The following is an 18,162-nucleotide window of genomic DNA, read 5'->3' as shown; positions in this document are numbered from 1 at the left end:
TCACTCTACCACACTGCCTTTCCTCTATATAACAGCCCTTCAAAAATGCTTCTCCTTCAGTCCCTTCTTTGTCTTTTCTTCTCTAGGCTAAACGAATTTCAGCTTATGCTCAGATTCCATTTTCTAGTCTTTCAGTGATCATTCCCAATCTCTACGTCCCTCCTCTGACCTTTCTTCATCCCCATCTTCACCCTAGACTACAAACTACCCAGCCTATCCACATCACTCTTCAGTTGTGGGGCCCAGACTTCTGTCAACGTCTGACTATGGCCAAGAGGACTGTAAGGATAACTTCTTGACTCACATGTCCCATACCTACACAGGTAGAGCCACCATACCAAGCCACATCAGCTTCATAAAACTGTCTCCTGACTTATTCCCTCCTCCCCTACTAACCTCCAATTCTCATAACCCACACAATTCGTGAGCTAATTATTTACTGCCTTGCATTGTTCACTGTTGTATTAGTCTGGTCTCCCCAATTAGAATGGTGGTGATATGTTCCAGGGGGAAGAGCACTGGATTTGGTGTCAGGTGACCTGAGTTCAAATCCTGCCCCGGGCACTTACTGTGGGACTTTGAACTTATCACTTCCACTCTCTGGGCCTCAGTTTCCTTATCTGTAAAATAAGAGAGTTGTACTTGATGGCCTCTCATCTTATTTCCAGCTCTCTGTAATTCTATGATCCTGCTTCTGGGTCTCCTGAATTCCTTATAAAGGCAATGGAGCACAGCAGAAAGAGCCCAGACCATGAAGCCAGAGGACCTGATGTCAACTCCTGAGCTTCCTCTCTGTGGGACCCTGGGAAAGTTACTTAATGTCTCTTTATCTACAAAACTGGAGGTGGGAGGGATGGACTAGAAGGTGATTGGGGTCTCTCTCACTTCTGAATTGTACAATCCTAACACAACGCTGGGCAGGTAATTGTTGACTTGAATTAAGTGGAACTGTGTCCCATAACAGCACCACTCTCATGTGCATGCCTTGATGAGGCATACCTGTGTGTCATCCATACCTGGGTTGTCCATAGCAGCAACAAGTCCACAGGCTCTTGAGCCATATCTAGCAGAGTTCTAGGAACCTAGAAAAATCCAGGCCATCCCCCAAGCATGAGCACAGAACCCTTCTTCCCCACCACGGTCCTAGAACTCCATTCCAAGTAATGAGCCCAGACAAGAAACTGGATTTTTTTTAAACTTTATCATTTATAAAGCCATACAATGGGTCGCAAAGAAACAAAGGCTGCTGTACAGAGTGGGAGGAGAGCATCAGTGTACAATACATTCATACCCGGGATGAGTAACATAAGTCAGATTTTATACAAGGTGGCAAAAGTTATGGGCACAATGATACAAAATATAAAGTATATTTCCATCTATATAAATACATAGCTGGGGGAGGGATAGGAAAGAATAGGGTTATTATATTTTTCTGGGGGAGGATTAGTGAGGGGAGGGATTTCTTACATTTGCTTTCAATAACATTTGAGACAGGAGGAGGGGGAAACAAAAACACAACAAACATCTGTGCATTTATACACTAACACACACACATGTACATACACACACACACACACACACACACACACACACACACACACACACACACATACTAGGGTTCCAAACTACTTAACACTGATTAGAAAATTAATTTGGAACATCCTCCCAACAAGATTCAGGCTGCTAGGAATAGCACAGGAATGGGAAGAAAAGAAGGCCTTCCCACAATTCCCAGACCCTACAAAATGGGTCTTAGGGAGGGGCAGAACAACCCTGGGACCCTCACTCTGCCTAATGATTTTCTCCATTGATCAGACAAACAAAACCAAGACTGAGCCTAAAGCCAACTAGGTGACCCTCTGGGCCTCACCTGCCAATTCCTTTTGCCTGAAGGTGATTTCGTACCAGACTTTCCACTGCCTCCTATAAGCATTACCCATCCCCATACACACATCCTCCCATAAACATATGCATACCAGTTCCCTAAAATGATAGGTATCACACACCCACATACACACATACACTCACAGCCACCTTTCCTATGTTATGGAAGGAAACTCCAAGTCTCAGCAGATAAAGGGTTTCAGCCTGGAATGTTCCAGGGACAGGGCTGGAAGACGAGAGCCCTCCCTCCTACCCAGCGTTGCTGAAGCTGAGGAAGGCAAAGCAGAGAAGAGATCTGGACCAGCACAGATGAAGAGGTGATGGTCACTGAACGGGCAGTCCAGACCAGATTCTCCTCACACATCAATCCTTCCTCTGGGCCCATGAAGGGAAACTGACCTGTCAGTCCAGTTCCAGTCAGATCAAAGTGACTGGAATTTCCTACACTCCTCTTTTCCTGGGAGGCCTTTCTAGCAACTTCTTCTCTGATGGGATTCTCTCACACACACAAACACACACCTTCACCCTCTTCTCCTGTCTGAGACTCATTTGCCAAGAGATCCCACCTTCAATGATGGTAGACATGGCCATTATTCCCCACAAATTTTTTCTGTCCACCCAAGGGAAGTGCCCAGGTTTGGATAAGGGGCTGAAAAGACTTCTCCAAAAGGCTAAGATATAGCTTCTCTTCCTAGGGGGAGGAAAACTGGGCGGAAGGCTCTTTTTCAACGTACATACCACTTATAATGCAAAATGAAAACACAAGCTAGGTAGAACAAAGGAGAACAGTGTCCATATGATGCTGATAAAGAGGTCAAGGAGAGGGGTAGCATTTGAAGCTGGGCAAACTACAAGTTTGCTCCCCATTCACCTAAGCTCTCAGCATCAGTTCACATTTTCTTTTTCTTCCTCATCCTACACCTAAAGAAGCTCCAAAAATCCTATACTGAGCTTAGCTTGTTTTTAAGAATTCTTTTGCCTCTCCTCTCTCCCTTGGGGATGCTCTTATTACATCCTCATCCTGTCTTGGAAACCTAAGAGAGTTTTCATCCTGACTTAGAATGGTGCTGGGTGGGAGAAGGCCAAGGGTGTGTGTGGAGGGAGTAGAGACAAATCAGTTATTATCATCACTCTGACTGAGGCTTGAGTGATAGCCTTCTCTCCTCTGTCAACTATTTTCAGGCCTGTCCTCTCCATCCCCATCTCAGCCTGGCTTCAAAATGGAATGATCCAACATTCCCAAGTGGATCAACAAACAGACATCAACAACATACAACATAAATCAACAGCAAAGTAGGTTGGGAGAGGGAAGAAAAAATATGAGAAAGATACAGTCATTTACAAAAAAAAAAATTAAAAGTGCTTTCTTTTTAAAGGAAATCTTTGGCAAGAATATATTGCAGTGCTGTGTGTCTGTGTGTGTGTGTGTGTGCGTGTGTGTGTGTGTTCATGCCTACGTGCGAGATACAATCTCTGACACCTAATTCCACATGGTCTTACTCTACCAGCATCTTACCCAAAGATGGTGCCCACTCCAAGATTTGAACACAATTCTCTTCCACCATTAGATCTCCTGGAAAGTCAAAACTAGTAACTCCAGGTACCTCTAAACATGTCCAGATTAGGAACATTAGGTTCTAGGAAGTTGGTTCTTCTTAGAATGATCTTGGGTGGTATAAGGGGACAGTTTGCTTTCAAACTTTAAACACAGTCCCTTCAAAAACAGGGTCATCAGGGTTGGCCTGAACCAAGACTAGGAAATAAGAGAGCCAGTAGGCACAAGGTGAGAGAAGTGAATGTGAAGGCTGATCCCAGATCTTAGCCAGAGGACCTGGAGCTGGGTGATGAGGGGGTCCGGCAATTCATCTGATATGAAGTGGTGATGAAGGATTCAGACCAGGAGCCCAGAATTCTTCAGGTTGAGCAGTGGTAAAATGAAGGCGGAAAACTCTTGACTTGACAAAGAGCAAAATATATGTCTTTCCCTATTTGGGCACAGAACTAGGATTGATAGGGAAGTAAGGAAAAGGTTTAAAAAATTCAGGTGTCTAACTTGAATTTCTCAAAAGGAAGGGGACTTCTGAGCAACTTCAGTCACAAAGACTCATGGTCTTACTTACTAATGGGGAGCAGATGATGAAGAGGGTGGTTCATCCTTGCTCCCTACCTTCTACAAACCATTCTCATTTCCATCTCCCTGAAACAGCATTGCCACGCACTTACAGTATTTTGGAGGGGGAAAATATGAAAAGATACACAAGTAATGACACACACACCATCCATACCTTCCACACAAATCCTGAAGCCTCCACCTCTGCATATGCACACACGCAAAGGGCCTTTGGCAATAGGGTTCAGCTCCTCACATCTAGGGTGTTCTAGGAGCTGCTGAGCCTTGGGCTGAAAGGGAAACTTAAGGGGCTAAACGATGAAGGGAATGGATGTACACAACCTTACCCTGGGGGATGAACCCACTCAACTTCTCCACCCCCCACCTCATGAATATAGTGAAGAACAAGACTGGGGGGAGGTGGTTCAAGGATAATTCAAATATAAGGTCTCTTATCTCTCAGGCTTTAGTTATACATACAAGAGTCCATACAGGGAGGGGTGGGACACAGTATATACCCATAGGGAGGTGACAAAGCAATATGGAAAAAAATAAATATTTCTTGTCAATTTACCTGTCTTTTTTTTCCTTTTCTTAAACTTGATTAGCTTACATTATTCCATCAGCATATCTCATGTATATATTATATATATATATATATATATATATATATATATATATATATATATATATATATATATATATATATATATATATATATATATATATATATCAGTACAATGCCACTCACTAGGGAACCCAAGTGGGCTAGGGGAGCCAAAGTATTGAATAACAATGAGTTCTTGTTTCTGGTTTGGATTTCTTCAGAAGTATGGGGCTTTCACAGTAGGGACCCTGGGCTCCTAGGTTTGTTCTCATGCCTTCTACCCCATATGGCTTGGGTTTTTTGGAGACACAAGGTAGGGGGAAAGAGGGACTTTGTAAAGTAGTCTACCCAGTGAGCATGCAGGTGGGTTGTCTACCCTGAAGTTGTGACCAAGCCTGAAGCCCAACATGATCTGGCCTGGCCAGGATGGTGACAGACATCTGTTCTCCAGAGAGGCTGAGCCTGCATATGACAGAGAAAGCCAAACACTTCTAAAGCACTTGTGGAGAGGAGGACAAGGGTTGAGTCTTCCCCCTTGGACTTCCTGAAGGCAAAATTGGGCAGACTTTTCTGAAGATGAGTCCAACAGGATTCTGAGCTCCCAATATGGCAGGATGGCTGTGATCCCAACGAGCATCATCTTGTGAGGAAGTCTAACAAGCTAGATCCAGGGAAAGGTTCAGGATACAAGGCACAAAAAGTGGGGTAGGAGGTGTCAGGGGCAGCAGTTAGCCCTAGGGAGAATGGGAGGGACATGTCCAGAGGACCATAGGTCAGGGTTCAGAATCCCCTGCCTCTCCACCTGTCCAATTCTCCTGACTCTCTCCAGACCCTCCTGAAGGTTTTGGTTTCGTACATCTTCCCAGAACCAAAGTTCCCCAGCCTCAATGCCATGATAAGGCAGGGGTGTTGACTTGTTTGGGGAGATGCTTAATGCAGTGCTCATAAGTGGCAGACATCTGCTTCCTGCTCTTGTGTCTGAGGAGGAGAATGAGGAACCATCCAAAGGTTGCCAGAGCTGACTAGATGGGATGAAAGGAGGTCCCAAGCTGACATCCACAATCCAAGGTGATTCTGGGTAAGGAGATAGGCTCCCTCCATGTTATATTCCCGGTCCTACAGTGACCCCAGGAGATGGTAGAGATTATCTTTGGGGAGGAAGGACAACTTCATGCGCATATTATCTATATAGTTGAATTTGGAGTTATATGTCTAATACACGCAGGTACTTATACATATGCATAGCCATTGCAGAACAAAGAGACCTTAGCATATACCTTGGGGTATGTGGCACTTATTAAAGGAAAAAAAAAAATTTGACTTAGATTTCTCTCCTATTTCATTTGATAAATACACCTCACAGGTACCCAAAGGAGGACTCTCAGCTTTTGAGTTTTTTCCTTGCAAGGTTGTTTAGTTAGGGAGATGGGGATCTACGTTAGCCATGGTACTAAAAGAAAATCCCAGAGGGGATTTGCCACTTTGCAACCCGCCCTCCATGGAAAAATCCCACAGGGTAGGAAGAAGGTCACGTGGTCTTGGTTAGTTGAGTATTTTGGGTATTGGGTTGTTGTTGTTGTTGTTGTTGTTGTTGTTAAGTTTCCATTCACCCAATAGGCTCTAAGTTGTTCTTCCCTCCATTTTTTCCTCTCTCCTCCTCCTCTCTGAATTCACTTTCCTCTTCCCGCACTGCACTTTCCTCTCTCCTTCTCCAGAAATTGGCCCCACAACTTCCTTCTGGATTCAAGGGTCCCCTTCCCCATGTGCCCCAAGCCCAACTGCCCTGGCCCCTGGCAGGTTCATCTCTTCTGGCCAGCACTGAGCATGACCTTGGAAACAAAGTTGACAATGGCTGCTGCAGGTTGGTTGGGATCTAGCTCCGCAAAGAGGTGACAGGCGTTGTCCGTGGTGCTGCCTTGTTTCCTGGCCACAAAACCGAAGAGCCTACACAGAGGAGAGAGATGAAGAAGGGGGTGGAGGAGAGAACAAACGGAAGCCACGGAAGCAGAGAGGACATGAGTACAAAACAGAAGGTAGGGAAGAAGAGGGAGGGAGCACAAAAGAGATAGTAGAGAGATGGGGAGGGAGAAAGGAGGATGAAATGGGACGGGAAGCAGAGAAAAGCAACAAAAAGAGGAGAGGAAAGAATGTGAAGGGGAGAAGATAATCAAAGAGAGGAAGAGTCGGAAGAAAAGATGAAAGGGACAGGGGATTGGGGATGGATGGAGAAATAGCACAAATATGTGAGAAATGATCATGCTGCCAAGAACAGAGAACTTCTACTTTTTTTCTACCTCTTCCAGTGACATTTCTTTCTCTTTCCTCCCACTCTGTATCTCCCAAGCATCATAAGTGAAGAATCTTCTCTCCATTTGGAAAGGAAGGAAGGAAGGAAGGAAGGAAGGAAGGAAGGAAGGAAGGAAGGAAGGAAGGAAAGAAGGAAGGAAGGGAGAAAGAGAGAAAGAAAGAGAGAGAGGAAGAGAGAAAGAAAGAGAGAAAGAAAGAGAGAAGAAAGAGAGAAAGAGAGAGAGAAAAAAAAGAGAGAGAAAGAGAGACAGAAAGAGAGACAGAAAGAAAGAAAGAGAAAACTAAGACCTGGGGACAAATTCTGATTGAGTGGTAGATGCTTTGGGCACTTCCCCCTTGGCTTGGGGAGACCTGGGAGGGGAGGGAAGCTGGGGAGACAGTGAAAAAAATGATAACATGGGGAAGTACATGAAAGAGCATCTCCCATCCCTTCCCCTGCTGGACTCCTTTTAAGTTCAGCACTTTAAGCAAATAAATATGGCATTGTTTGCCAGTATGAAAGCTTCAGCCTCCTCAAGCACCAGATGAAGCTGGGAAATAAAGGGACAGGCTGGTCTGACTTCTCATTGTTCCCTTGCATGACCTACAGTGTACAGGATTTGAGTGAAGGGCTTGAGGACCCATCAGGCAACGGCAGGGGCAGACTCCCACACTTTGCCCTCACTGGGCCACGGTACCTTGGAATTCAAACCTTGGAAAACAAGGTTATAAATACGGGAGCAGAGGGGAACAGAATGTGAGCTGAGAGGTCCCATAGTTGGTATGTTGCTAATTAGAGAGGGATGGGGAAATCGGAACAGCTGGAGATTCCAATTAAAAACCCCCTCTCTGGGACTTGAAACACAACAGCTAAAATTAGCCAAGCTCTCCACCCTACACATGCTCATGAACAGAGGAACACATTCACACATCCCTTTGCCCTCCACGTCCCAAGTGCCGCTGAACAGTCCAGCAAGTTCAAGGATCAATGACCCTTGGGAGCAGTGGCCCTATTGGCTGGGGGACTCTGGGAGCTGGGGGGTCAGTTTTCTTATACAATCAAGGGACAGATCTGCACCATGTCCCCTCTTTGTTTTGGATTTGGTCTCTGAGGAAATGTCCTGTCCTTCCTATTCGTCCTGGGAGTGGGTGGCAGAGATAGTCTACTCCCCATGTCAAGAACAGGGCAGGAAGGGGAAGGTGGGAGATGAGCCAAATGCCCAGGGAGGTCCTGATGCCTGGACCTCCCAGACCTGTGTGCTCAGCACCATCCCCTATCTCCTGTAACCAAGTTCTTCCTGGCCTTATTTCTATCCCTGTGCCTGAGCCAGAGCCGCCACCTCCTTACAACCCTCCCTCCCTGGATGTTCACAGTCCAGAGAGCCCACCCTCTTCTTCAGCCAAGTTCAACAATAACCAATTCCCTTCATTCACCCAGGGAAGCTGATCCCAAGTGTGCTGGACACAAGCAGGGAGGGCCCACAGCACAGGAGCAGAGGAGAGCTGGCTCTCCTTTCATTATCTGGCTCCTCACCCCATTAATAATACCCTATTTCCAAAGGAAGCTCTTCGAGCTGGCTCCTTCTAGCTCAGAGGTTCTTAACCCGGGATCTATGAACTTATTTTTGAATATTTTCATAACTGTATTTGAATATAATTGGTTTCTTTTATAATTCTATGTATTTTATTTTATGCACTTAAAAACATTCTGAAGGGTCCACAAGCTTCACCAGTAGCCCAAGGGGTCCATGCCACAAAAAATGATTTAGAACCTTTGTTCCAGCTGATACAATAAAATATTTCTAAGTCAGAAAGGAATGGCTCCCAAATACTAGAGGGTGAAAGTTAACTGGGCTTGGCAGGAGGCATTGATAAGACAGGGCCTACTGAGAGTCTTAAAACCTTCAAAAGTGCAGAAAATCTGAGAGGCTGAAAATTTTGCAAAACTTTGGTGACCCAGAGGAGGAAAAAAAAGAGAGACCAAGATGCCTACCAGTGAGTTCTCTCCTGTCTCTATTCTTGACAAGCACTGTTCTAATTTGACTGCTTGTTCTGGTGGGTTAGGTGGTCTTGGCCTAGCCATGAACATTAACAGGAGCCCACAAAAATGGCCAGGCCATGATCAAAAAAAATCCAGTTGGGGACAAGTTGGGATGAAATGGAAATGGACAAACACGCTCCCAAGAACAGCAATGTCTGACATTTACATGATGCTTTCCAGTTTGCAAAGACGGGGAAATTGAGATTCTAAAAGATTAGGTCACTTGCCTATCTAATGTGTCAGAATTAGAATCTGAACCCAGATCTTCCCGGCTTCAGGCCCAGGAATCTATTTATTATGCTACACCAGCTCCCCAAAACCTGCCTAAATCTAGTGTTTGTCCTTCACACAGTCTCTGCTGCTCTTAAGTATAAGAGGGATTGCTGCTGGGGTGGGGGAAGGAGGGGAGAGGGAAGGCAGGAAGAATTGTTGATTAATTTGACTAAATTTACCTTTTAGGCTATGTGACCTCTACCCAACTCTTAACTCTTAATTCCCATTCCCCCCAACCTCCTGTGCATGCTCAATGTTTCAGAAGCCTCCTCCTGTGTCATCTTGGGAGGCACAAAGATGAAACATCCCAAGAAAGGGGAGGGGAAGAAGCCATACTTACTTAGCAGGCACACCCCCCTCTGCTTTCATCCACCTAAGGCAAGAAAAAGCAAGAGTAAGCAAGTTTTCTGCCTCTACTGGAGCCAAGCATAGGCATTCCACCAGTATGTGGTTAGAAATCTTTCCCCAGAGGCAGAGCGGGTCCCTAAAGTTATCATGTGTATGTTGACTGCAGTCTTATGTAGGCTGGCCTAGGCTGGCATACAGCTGACTTGCCAATTCCTTTCCTCATCATGTTAGAAAGAAGCAAGTTGAATGAAATATGGCACCCAGGAAAATCATAGGATCACAAACTTAAGAGCTAGAATGGACGTTCACAAATATCATTTCATTTGATCCTCTCAATAACCCACTGGAAGTAAGAGTTATTAGCATCTCCATTTCACAGATGAGGAAACTAAGGCAGGCCCAGGGTCCCACAGCTAGTAAATGTCTGAGGTGGGATCTGAACTAAGGTCTTCCTGATTTCAGGTCCAACACTCTATCCACTATACTACTATAGCAATTATATCACCTCTATTAATATCAGGCATCTTCATCTGAGGTAAGAATAACAACATACAACCACACATACACACACTTCTCTGCTTAATAACTGAGTGAGAATGTGGGGGATGAGGTGGTAAGGTGAGGTCTATGGGAGACTTACTTCCGTTCTTGTGGGTCCAAGTCACAGAAGGTAACAGTGTTGAGGGGATAATGTCGCCTGAAGAACAGCCTAAGGCACAAAGATAGAATAAATGTTGAGGACGTAGATTGTTAGGCCCTCCGCCCTATTTTCCAGTCTCTTTTTCTCTGTGTTCTTCTAGAGCTATCCTCTGCCTTTCATAACATTTCAAAATCCTCATGTCATGGTGAAGTGGGACATGGGTAAATAACTGGTACAGAGAAAGGCATACCACAGAATCCTTCTCAGAAGCGTGGGGTCAGGAGCTGTGGGACAGAGAGAAGAAAGGGGCAGGGGCTGTGGAGTGGGGAAGATGTTCAACACCGATGGGGAGAGGAACAAATGTCAGAGAGAGGTAAAGTTGAAGGTTTGTAGGTTGGCCTGGGACATCTTTCTGGTATCATTCATTTCATCTTCCCACTTTTAGCCAAAAACCCTTCAATAACTGGAGATGTCAGAGGTGGGGGAAACTGCATAAAGAGTGGGCTGGGGAGAGGGAATTCCTTACTTCCTCTGGTTGTCTGTCAGCGTAATCCCCTGGGCGGAGACCTTGAAGTGGACAATAGTGGCAGCCGGTGTGGGGTCTGCAGCCAGCGTCTCAGCTGTGGCTTTAGAAATGGCCTGGGGCCCCGTGAGTGACTCCATGTCAACAGAATTGACGAAAAGCACATTGCAGGCTGAAAGAAACACCATCAGGAATGACTGAACAAATTATATTATATAAATGTAATGGAGCATGACTGGACCATTAGAAATAACACATATGAAGATCTGAATGAACTGATGCGGAGGAGAGTTAAGCAGAACCATGAGAACAATTTACACAATTACCACAATAATTTAAGGGAAAATAACATTGAAACATCAGGTTTCTGGTCAATGCAATGACCAATTACAGCTCCAGAGGACCTAAGTATGTTGCCTAACCCTTGGAAGAGAGGTGGTTGTCTACAAGAGCAGGATGAGGCATTTACTTTCAGATATGGCCAGTGAGTTGGTTAGGTTTGCTTCATTGTATTCCTTTGTTACAAGGGAAGGTTCTAATGGCAAAGGAGAGTCATTTGCAAGTAACAGGGATGTTTTTAAAAAATCAATAAAATATTTTTTTTAAGAAATAAGTCCCCACCCCTGGAAAGATTTCATTCCAGTCCTTGCCAATGAAAATGTCGTTTTCTGATTTGGCGGAAGCTGTTGATTCAGGAGGTTTGGGATTAGAAATAGAGTGCAGAAATGGGGTGACAGGCAGGGCAAAACGAGGAGAGTAGAAGCATAGAAAGGTGAGAAGCCCCCACTGTCACTGACCACTCACCTGCCCCCTGTTTCAGTAGATCTGTGGTGGAATTGGCGGATGAGCTATCTTTTGTCTCATCTGTTGGATCTATGGCAAAAACACAGAAAGTTATGCAGAGAAACAGATGCAGGACCACAGCCCCACCTGCAACGAATGCTTTCCAAGGCATGTCATTTTATTAGCCAGCCTTTGACCTGCTTGCGCTCAATGCACCTCGCTGAATTAAAAGTAACTGAGTTCAATTTGTTTAGTGCCTAAATTTATTTCATCATTAATGTTACCCGATTATTTTAACAGCAATGTGATTGAATTACTGTTTATAGAGGACAACTCAACAACTGTTGAAATAATGTTTTCAATCCCACAGTGTATTATTTAATGAGTATTTAAGTTCTGTGTGCTATTCAAGTTATATCTGAACTTTTCAACAAGCTATGCGAATCAACATTAATTAATTAGAATGTAAGCATTCGATTTATGAAATAAAAATGGTCAGTGTTGAGTACAGTGCTCCTAGAATCCCAAGGAGAGATTGAGCACCAGGGTCAGAGACCTGGGCTTCCTCTGATGTTCCTATTAATATGATATAGGAATGCAGAGAAATCATGGTGTCTCCTCTCTTCTCTGCCCCTCCCCCACATCCATATACATATTGATATGTAAGTTAGGAGCTGGGAACTAGACCCCTATGGCTAAAAAGAACCTGGAGAAGTCATCCTGTCTGAACTCCTTCCTCTACTTAGACAGTAATGGCTGGAGATGCCACAGCAAAAAGTATTGTAGGTCACAGAGGTGAGATGAGTCTGGAAAAATCTTCATGAAGCAGGTGAAACTTGAGCAACCAGGACTCAGATCAGGTCATCCCCACCTAGGGTACAACACTAAACCTACCACCCTAGTCCTAGCCTTTCTCACATCTTGAATGGCTTCAATTGCCCAAGGCTTTCTCTCATTTCCAAACTAGCCAAATTAAGTATTCCAACATGGCACCAGTCTCCTGCTTACAGACCTCCCATAATTCCCTGTAGGATCAATCCCAAGTACTGACATCTGGTTTCCAAGGCCTTTCACCACCTGGTTGCCTAACTTTCCTTCCCACTACTCCCCATTATGAATTCTCTACCAGCGATGGTAGAGAATTTCCTTTGCCAACCCCTCACCTCTTGGTCTGTTGGAATCCCTTAAGGTACAGCTGGATTCACATGCCAACATAAGATTTGAAAACTGTGCCTTTCAAGGGTTACCATTCACAGTAACAACTGCAACCTGATTTGTCCCAACATAAATATCTCTGGGCTATGGAGAATGAAATGCTCTGAATTTAAAAATAAATGTACTTGGAAAAAGCTATATTTAAAACGTTCTTCCTTGCACCCTTTCCTCCACTCCTAAATCTCTGATGTCATACCCTAGGTGGGTGCCTAACTGGTCTATGTTCTGAATCTACTTCCCAGGCTTGGCTCAGGACCACCTCCTTCATAAAAGTCCTTCCAGACTCTTCTCCCTCCTCTGACCTCCTATGGTGCTTTATGTCTACATCACACATTTTAGCATTTATGGCACACTGCCTTGTATTGGTACCTCATTGTTTCTTGGACATTAGTTCCCTATTGAGAGTCAGTGAGTCAATGTGCATTTATTAAGCACTTGCTGTGTGCCAGGCACCGTGTAAAATAGTCCCTGCTGTCAAAGCACCGTACAAGAGGCTACTATTTCTCATAGCATGGAGCACAATGCTAGAGATGTGTGACTATCAATAATTCTAATGGTTATCCATAATTTCCTCACCCTACTCAGCCCCCAATAAACTAGAATGAGTCATCACATCAACTGGCAGAAAGAGACCTGATAGCAGGGGAAATAGATTCTGTTTCCACTCAACCTACTTAGGATCTCTTTCCCCAGACCCAGTGTTCAAAAGAAATGGGCAGCAGGACTCATCAAAATCTGACACTCAGTACACTAAGCCTCCTTGCCATTGTCCAAGTTTGGATTTCAGGTTACAAGGCCATGGGAAAATGGAGTGGAACTGCTGCAGGTAGATTTTGGTAACCTCTAAGCCATGAGCAACAGGAAACAGGAAGAGGGAATGAAGAGGGGCGGGAGAGCTATGGGAGGTAACAGTTTATGAAATGCGGCTGGGGTCGATGCCCATTTTGTGGACTGACGTTGAACTCTTGGCTCCACAGTGCTGTTCAGCTCTGTCTGGCACAATGACCGCATGAGCTCATGGATTTGAGCTTTTTAAACAATTCTGCCTTTCTGAAATTTTGGGGGCAGAGGATGGGTGAAGAGGCTTAGGTTTCCCTGTACTGGCAGGGCAGCCTATCTTGGCCCTGTGTTCCCAAGCAGCTACTGGCAATGATGACTGAATGTTGCGGGAAAACTGGATCAATGTGTGCTCGCTGAGCGAGTCTCTGGCTCCTACCTCGGTTTGGAATGACCAGCTTGCAGGGGAGAGCCAATGGGATGATAGAGTGCTGGTAGACCAGAGCAGAGAGACATCCTGTAGGGACAGAGACACATCCAGGAAGCAACATTAGAGGGAGCTGGCCAGCTGGGAGAGGGGAGTCACACTCAGATAAAGAATGGTAGAATGACTTATGTCATCTTTCATCTGAGCTGTGTGTATGTGAAACCTCCCCAAAAGTCCATAGCCATGAATATGATCAAATCGCCTGGCCTGGGCTCAGGTCATTTAAACATCCATTCTCCTTGCCTCTGGACAGACATATTTTAACCACCTCAGGATGGTAAATATTCATCTTCTTTTTAACAGCTCCCCAAATAAAGATATTCAAGTCTTCCTTGGACACAAACTAAAAACTATCCCCCATGGAAGTTGTCCTAATGTCTCTAACCCAAATATAAACCCATTTCTTATTGAATCCTCCATCTGAACAGGATAGCTACAGAGAGGAGTCGTAACACAGAGGCTACATACAATTATATGGGAACGGGCAGAGCAACAGGAGAGATTAAAGGGCAGATTTTTAGAAGAACTCCCTGACAGAGTATACTGAAACATGGAGAAATTAGATGGGCAAACTCACCAAAGTTTGGCTCATTCGGACATCCTTTCAGCTTCACCCCTCTGGGGCTAGTCTCAATCAGGAAATGCCTCACTAGCTCATTGGTCATGTCCCCTGGAAGGACAGGACAGGGTTACTGCTCTCTTCCCATGTTCCCCTCCTATTCTCTACCCTGAACCTGAGGCCCTGTCCTTCTACTCCTCCTTATAATCTTTACCTCCTTCTGAGATGGATAGAGGAAGAGGCATGGGTCCTATGTGGGGATAACATGAGTGGAGAGGGAGTAGGACTGTCCAAATTTAGAAGATGCTCCATTTGGCCCCTTCCCACCAGTCACCCAGTAAGTCTCCCTTCACCCCCAGGTCAGGCACAGAGAGAATCAGACAAATCTCACCCCTCTTGCCATACCCCTCACTATCATCTCCCTCCTCATCCCTGTGGTACAATTCTCAGAGAAAACATTCATTACCTTTCTTACTCTGCTGAAGGATTGTGGGAGGAGGAGATGCCACTTTCATGGCCAAGCCATAAGCTCCCCGAAAGGAATGGCTATCCCGAATGATGAAGGCTCCTGGCTCCCGGTCCTTAAGTAATGTAATGGCTATAATGGGTGGAGGAGAAGAGGAAATGGAAAAAGAAAATAATAATTTAGTGATTTGATCCCTTCAGCCCATTCAAACAAGGCCTTCCAAGAATCTTTAATTATGTTTCCCTTCCCTTCTCTTCCTTTTCCTCTCTTTCCCTTCCCCTTCTCTTCCCTGTAGGACAATGCTCCTTTTTTGCTGCAAGAGGGTAAAGAAGCTGGAGGTCAGGACTCCTGGGTTCTCCCAGTCTGTCACTGATATTTCAAAGGAAGTTTCATTCAAGACATTCCCCTGCCCCTGAGCAGTGTAGAGCCTCTCCCTATTCAGACCAGGTCTCTCCTGTTTGGCATTTAAAGTTTTTCACAATTTGGCCCCTTCCTATCTTTTGTCTTTTAACTAATTACTTCCCTCTGCACTGAATCACTGAACAGTTCACCTATGCAGGTTTACTTACTATCACCCACACACAATTCTCCATCTCCCGTGTTCCTGTCTTTTTACTGGCTCTTGCCTGTGCCTAGAATACTCTCCCTACTCATCTCTATCTCTAAGATTCCACTGGTCAGCCAGTCAACTAGCATTTACTAAGCTCCTACTATGTGCCAGGCACTATGCTAAGTATAAAGATATAAAGAAAGGCAAAAGACAATCCCTGTCCTCAAGGACAGTCTAATGGGGGAGACAAGACACAAACAACCATGTACAAATAAGACACAGATGGGATAAACTGGAGATAATCAATAACGAGAAGGCATTAGGACAACTGGGAGAGGCTTTTTCCAGAAGACAGGATCCTAAGTGAGACTTGAGGGAAACCAGGAGGCAGACTTGAGGAGGGAGAGAGTTCCAAGCATGATAACAGCCAATGAAAATGCTTGGACGCAGGAGATGGAGCATCATGTTCGAGGTACAAACAGCAAGAAGACCAGTATCACTGGATGGAAGAGTCTTGGGAGTGGAATGTGTAAGAAGACTGGAAACACAGGAAAAGGCTAAATTATGGAGGACTTTATAGGCCAAACAGAGGATTTTGCTTTTGGTTCAGGAGGCAATAGGGATCCCTGGCTTCCTTAATTTCCTTTCATTAATTAATTTAATTTAAATTCCTTTAATTAAAACAGCTCAATTAGCACTCTCTTCCCTTCCATCTACTCCATGTGTGCCTTTTGTGCATCTACTCATTGACATGTCTCCTCTATTAGAATGGAAGCTTCTTGAAGGCAGGGTCTGTTTCTGCCTTTTGTTTCTATTTTGAGGGCTTAACACAGTGCCTGGCACACAGTGAGCACTTAATAAATGCTCATTGGCTGAGTCATAGAAGGAGATTCCCTAGTCACCTGTTCTAGTATCTTAGTACCACTGTCAACAAGTCCGTATTGAGGTCAAACTCCAAACCCAACTTTGTCCCAGAGCCCCCGATGATTATAAGAAGTCATGATCATGTGTTTGTCTTGCTTCTTTAGGAAGAGGTGCAAAAGAAGGTTCTGAAACAATCATCTTTATAGATGTAACAGGTGGAAATGTACATGGAGTGTCATCCTCCATGGTCCATTTCACCAGGACTCACCCTGCTCCCTGGAGATCTCGGGTTTGTACCAATACTTGGATGTGTCCTGGACAAACTTAACATTAGCCCGCGTCTCAGGACTGTTGTCTATAGGAAGGAAAGAGAGGAAAGGAACATTGAGCATCAAATACCATCATCATGGCACTGGACGGGACCTCTAAAAGGCCATCTAATCCACCCCCCTGCCTCCAAACAGGAGTTCTGCCTAAACCACCTCAGACATACAAAATTCTTTCCTGTTTGAAAAGCCCTCCTCAGAGGGCACACACCCTTCTCTCAAAATTCTTCCTTGAAAACTAAATTCTCTTCATAGCAGCTTTATCCCTCTGATTTCTGTTCAACAGTCTCTTTTAAGTTTAAAGGTCATTCCTGACCCCTTTCTTCATGTTTTTCTTCTTCCAAATAAATCACCCCAGCTTTTTGCCCTCATTCATCAAATGTCATTATTTTTCCAATCTTTTTCATCATGACCAATTCACATAGCCTTAAAAATGAAAGCAAAAACAATCAAAATGGGGTGGCTAGGTGGCGCAGTGGATACAGCTCTGGCCTTGGAGTCAGGAGGACCTGGGTTCGAATCTGACCTCAGACACTTGACACTTACTAGCTGCGTGACCTTGGGCAAATCACTTGACCCTGACTGCCTCACCAAAATGAAAAAAAAATTTAAAAAACAATCAAACCTTTCCAAAAATCCTTTTTCTACCTGCTCCCTCCTCCCTCCCCAACCTGAAGACACCCCACCAGAGGCCAGATGAATAGAAATCATTATGGCACATCACCTTGAGAATGTAGATCACAATTGGACTTGGGCAAAGAGAGGAGTGACTAAGTTGGCATCTGGAGATCAACTGGGAATGTGGCATTTTGTACCACGTTTCACACTCCCAGGCAGCTTTCCAGAGGTGCCCCATGTGTCCATCATATAATTTTTCTTGGAAAGTCAAAGCCGAAAGCAACATTAACAGTCACCTAGGCCAACTCCTTTATTTTTAAGACAAAAGAAACTGAGGCCCAGAGATAGGAAGTGATTCGCATGTGGTTACATGATTAGTAAGAGAGAGGGAGAACCAGAATTCAAGCCTCCCAGTTCCCAATCCACCATGTGTTCAACTATACCATCCTGTCCCTTCCAGTCTGGGTGCAGGCAGGGTGGTCTCCAAGGTCTCTTCCAATTCTCAGCTTCTGCTGAGGGTATATAAGGCATACATATATATGTATGTATATATAATACATCTATTATTGAGATCAAACTTCAAACCCAACTTCCTCCACGAGATCTATATTAATTATATATACATATATGTATGTATTTATGTATATGTGTGTGCATAAGTAGGCATAGATATGTATTGGAATATATTAGTTGAAATATTATACATGTATGTATGTATATACATATGTATATATGCCTACTTTCTCCCTACTTCTCCCATATATACATGTACATAGGTATATACATATGCCTGTGAAAGGTACTT

The 18,162-nt window shown here is 44.5% G+C and overlaps 1 protein-coding gene across 1 annotated transcript in view; it reads right to left on the bottom strand.

Moving 5' to 3' along the window:
• Positions 1–1,182: 1,182 nt before the first annotated feature.
• The window catches only part of TNS1 (tensin 1), a 326,151-nt gene continuing 309,171 nt past the window's right edge, over positions 1,183–18,162 (bottom strand). Inside the window, 9 exon segments of the mRNA XM_021002764.2 lie at positions 1,183–6,545; positions 9,542–9,574; positions 10,190–10,258; positions 10,716–10,884; positions 11,517–11,585; positions 13,927–14,004; positions 14,552–14,644; positions 15,000–15,131; positions 16,682–16,768. Coding sequence (XP_020858423.1) covers positions 6,401–6,545; positions 9,542–9,574; positions 10,190–10,258; positions 10,716–10,884; positions 11,517–11,585; positions 13,927–14,004; positions 14,552–14,644; positions 15,000–15,131; positions 16,682–16,768 — 875 coding nt within the window. The 3' untranslated portion in view covers positions 1,183–6,400.

The sequence above is a fragment of the Phascolarctos cinereus genome, unplaced genomic scaffold (genome assembly GCF_003287225.1).
Source record: "Phascolarctos cinereus isolate Bilbo 61053 unplaced genomic scaffold, phaCin_HiC Scaffold_7;HRSCAF=346, whole genome shotgun sequence".
Taxonomy (NCBI): domain Eukaryota; kingdom Metazoa; phylum Chordata; class Mammalia; order Diprotodontia; family Phascolarctidae; genus Phascolarctos; species Phascolarctos cinereus.
This window is presented reverse-complemented; position numbering and strand designations above follow the sequence as displayed.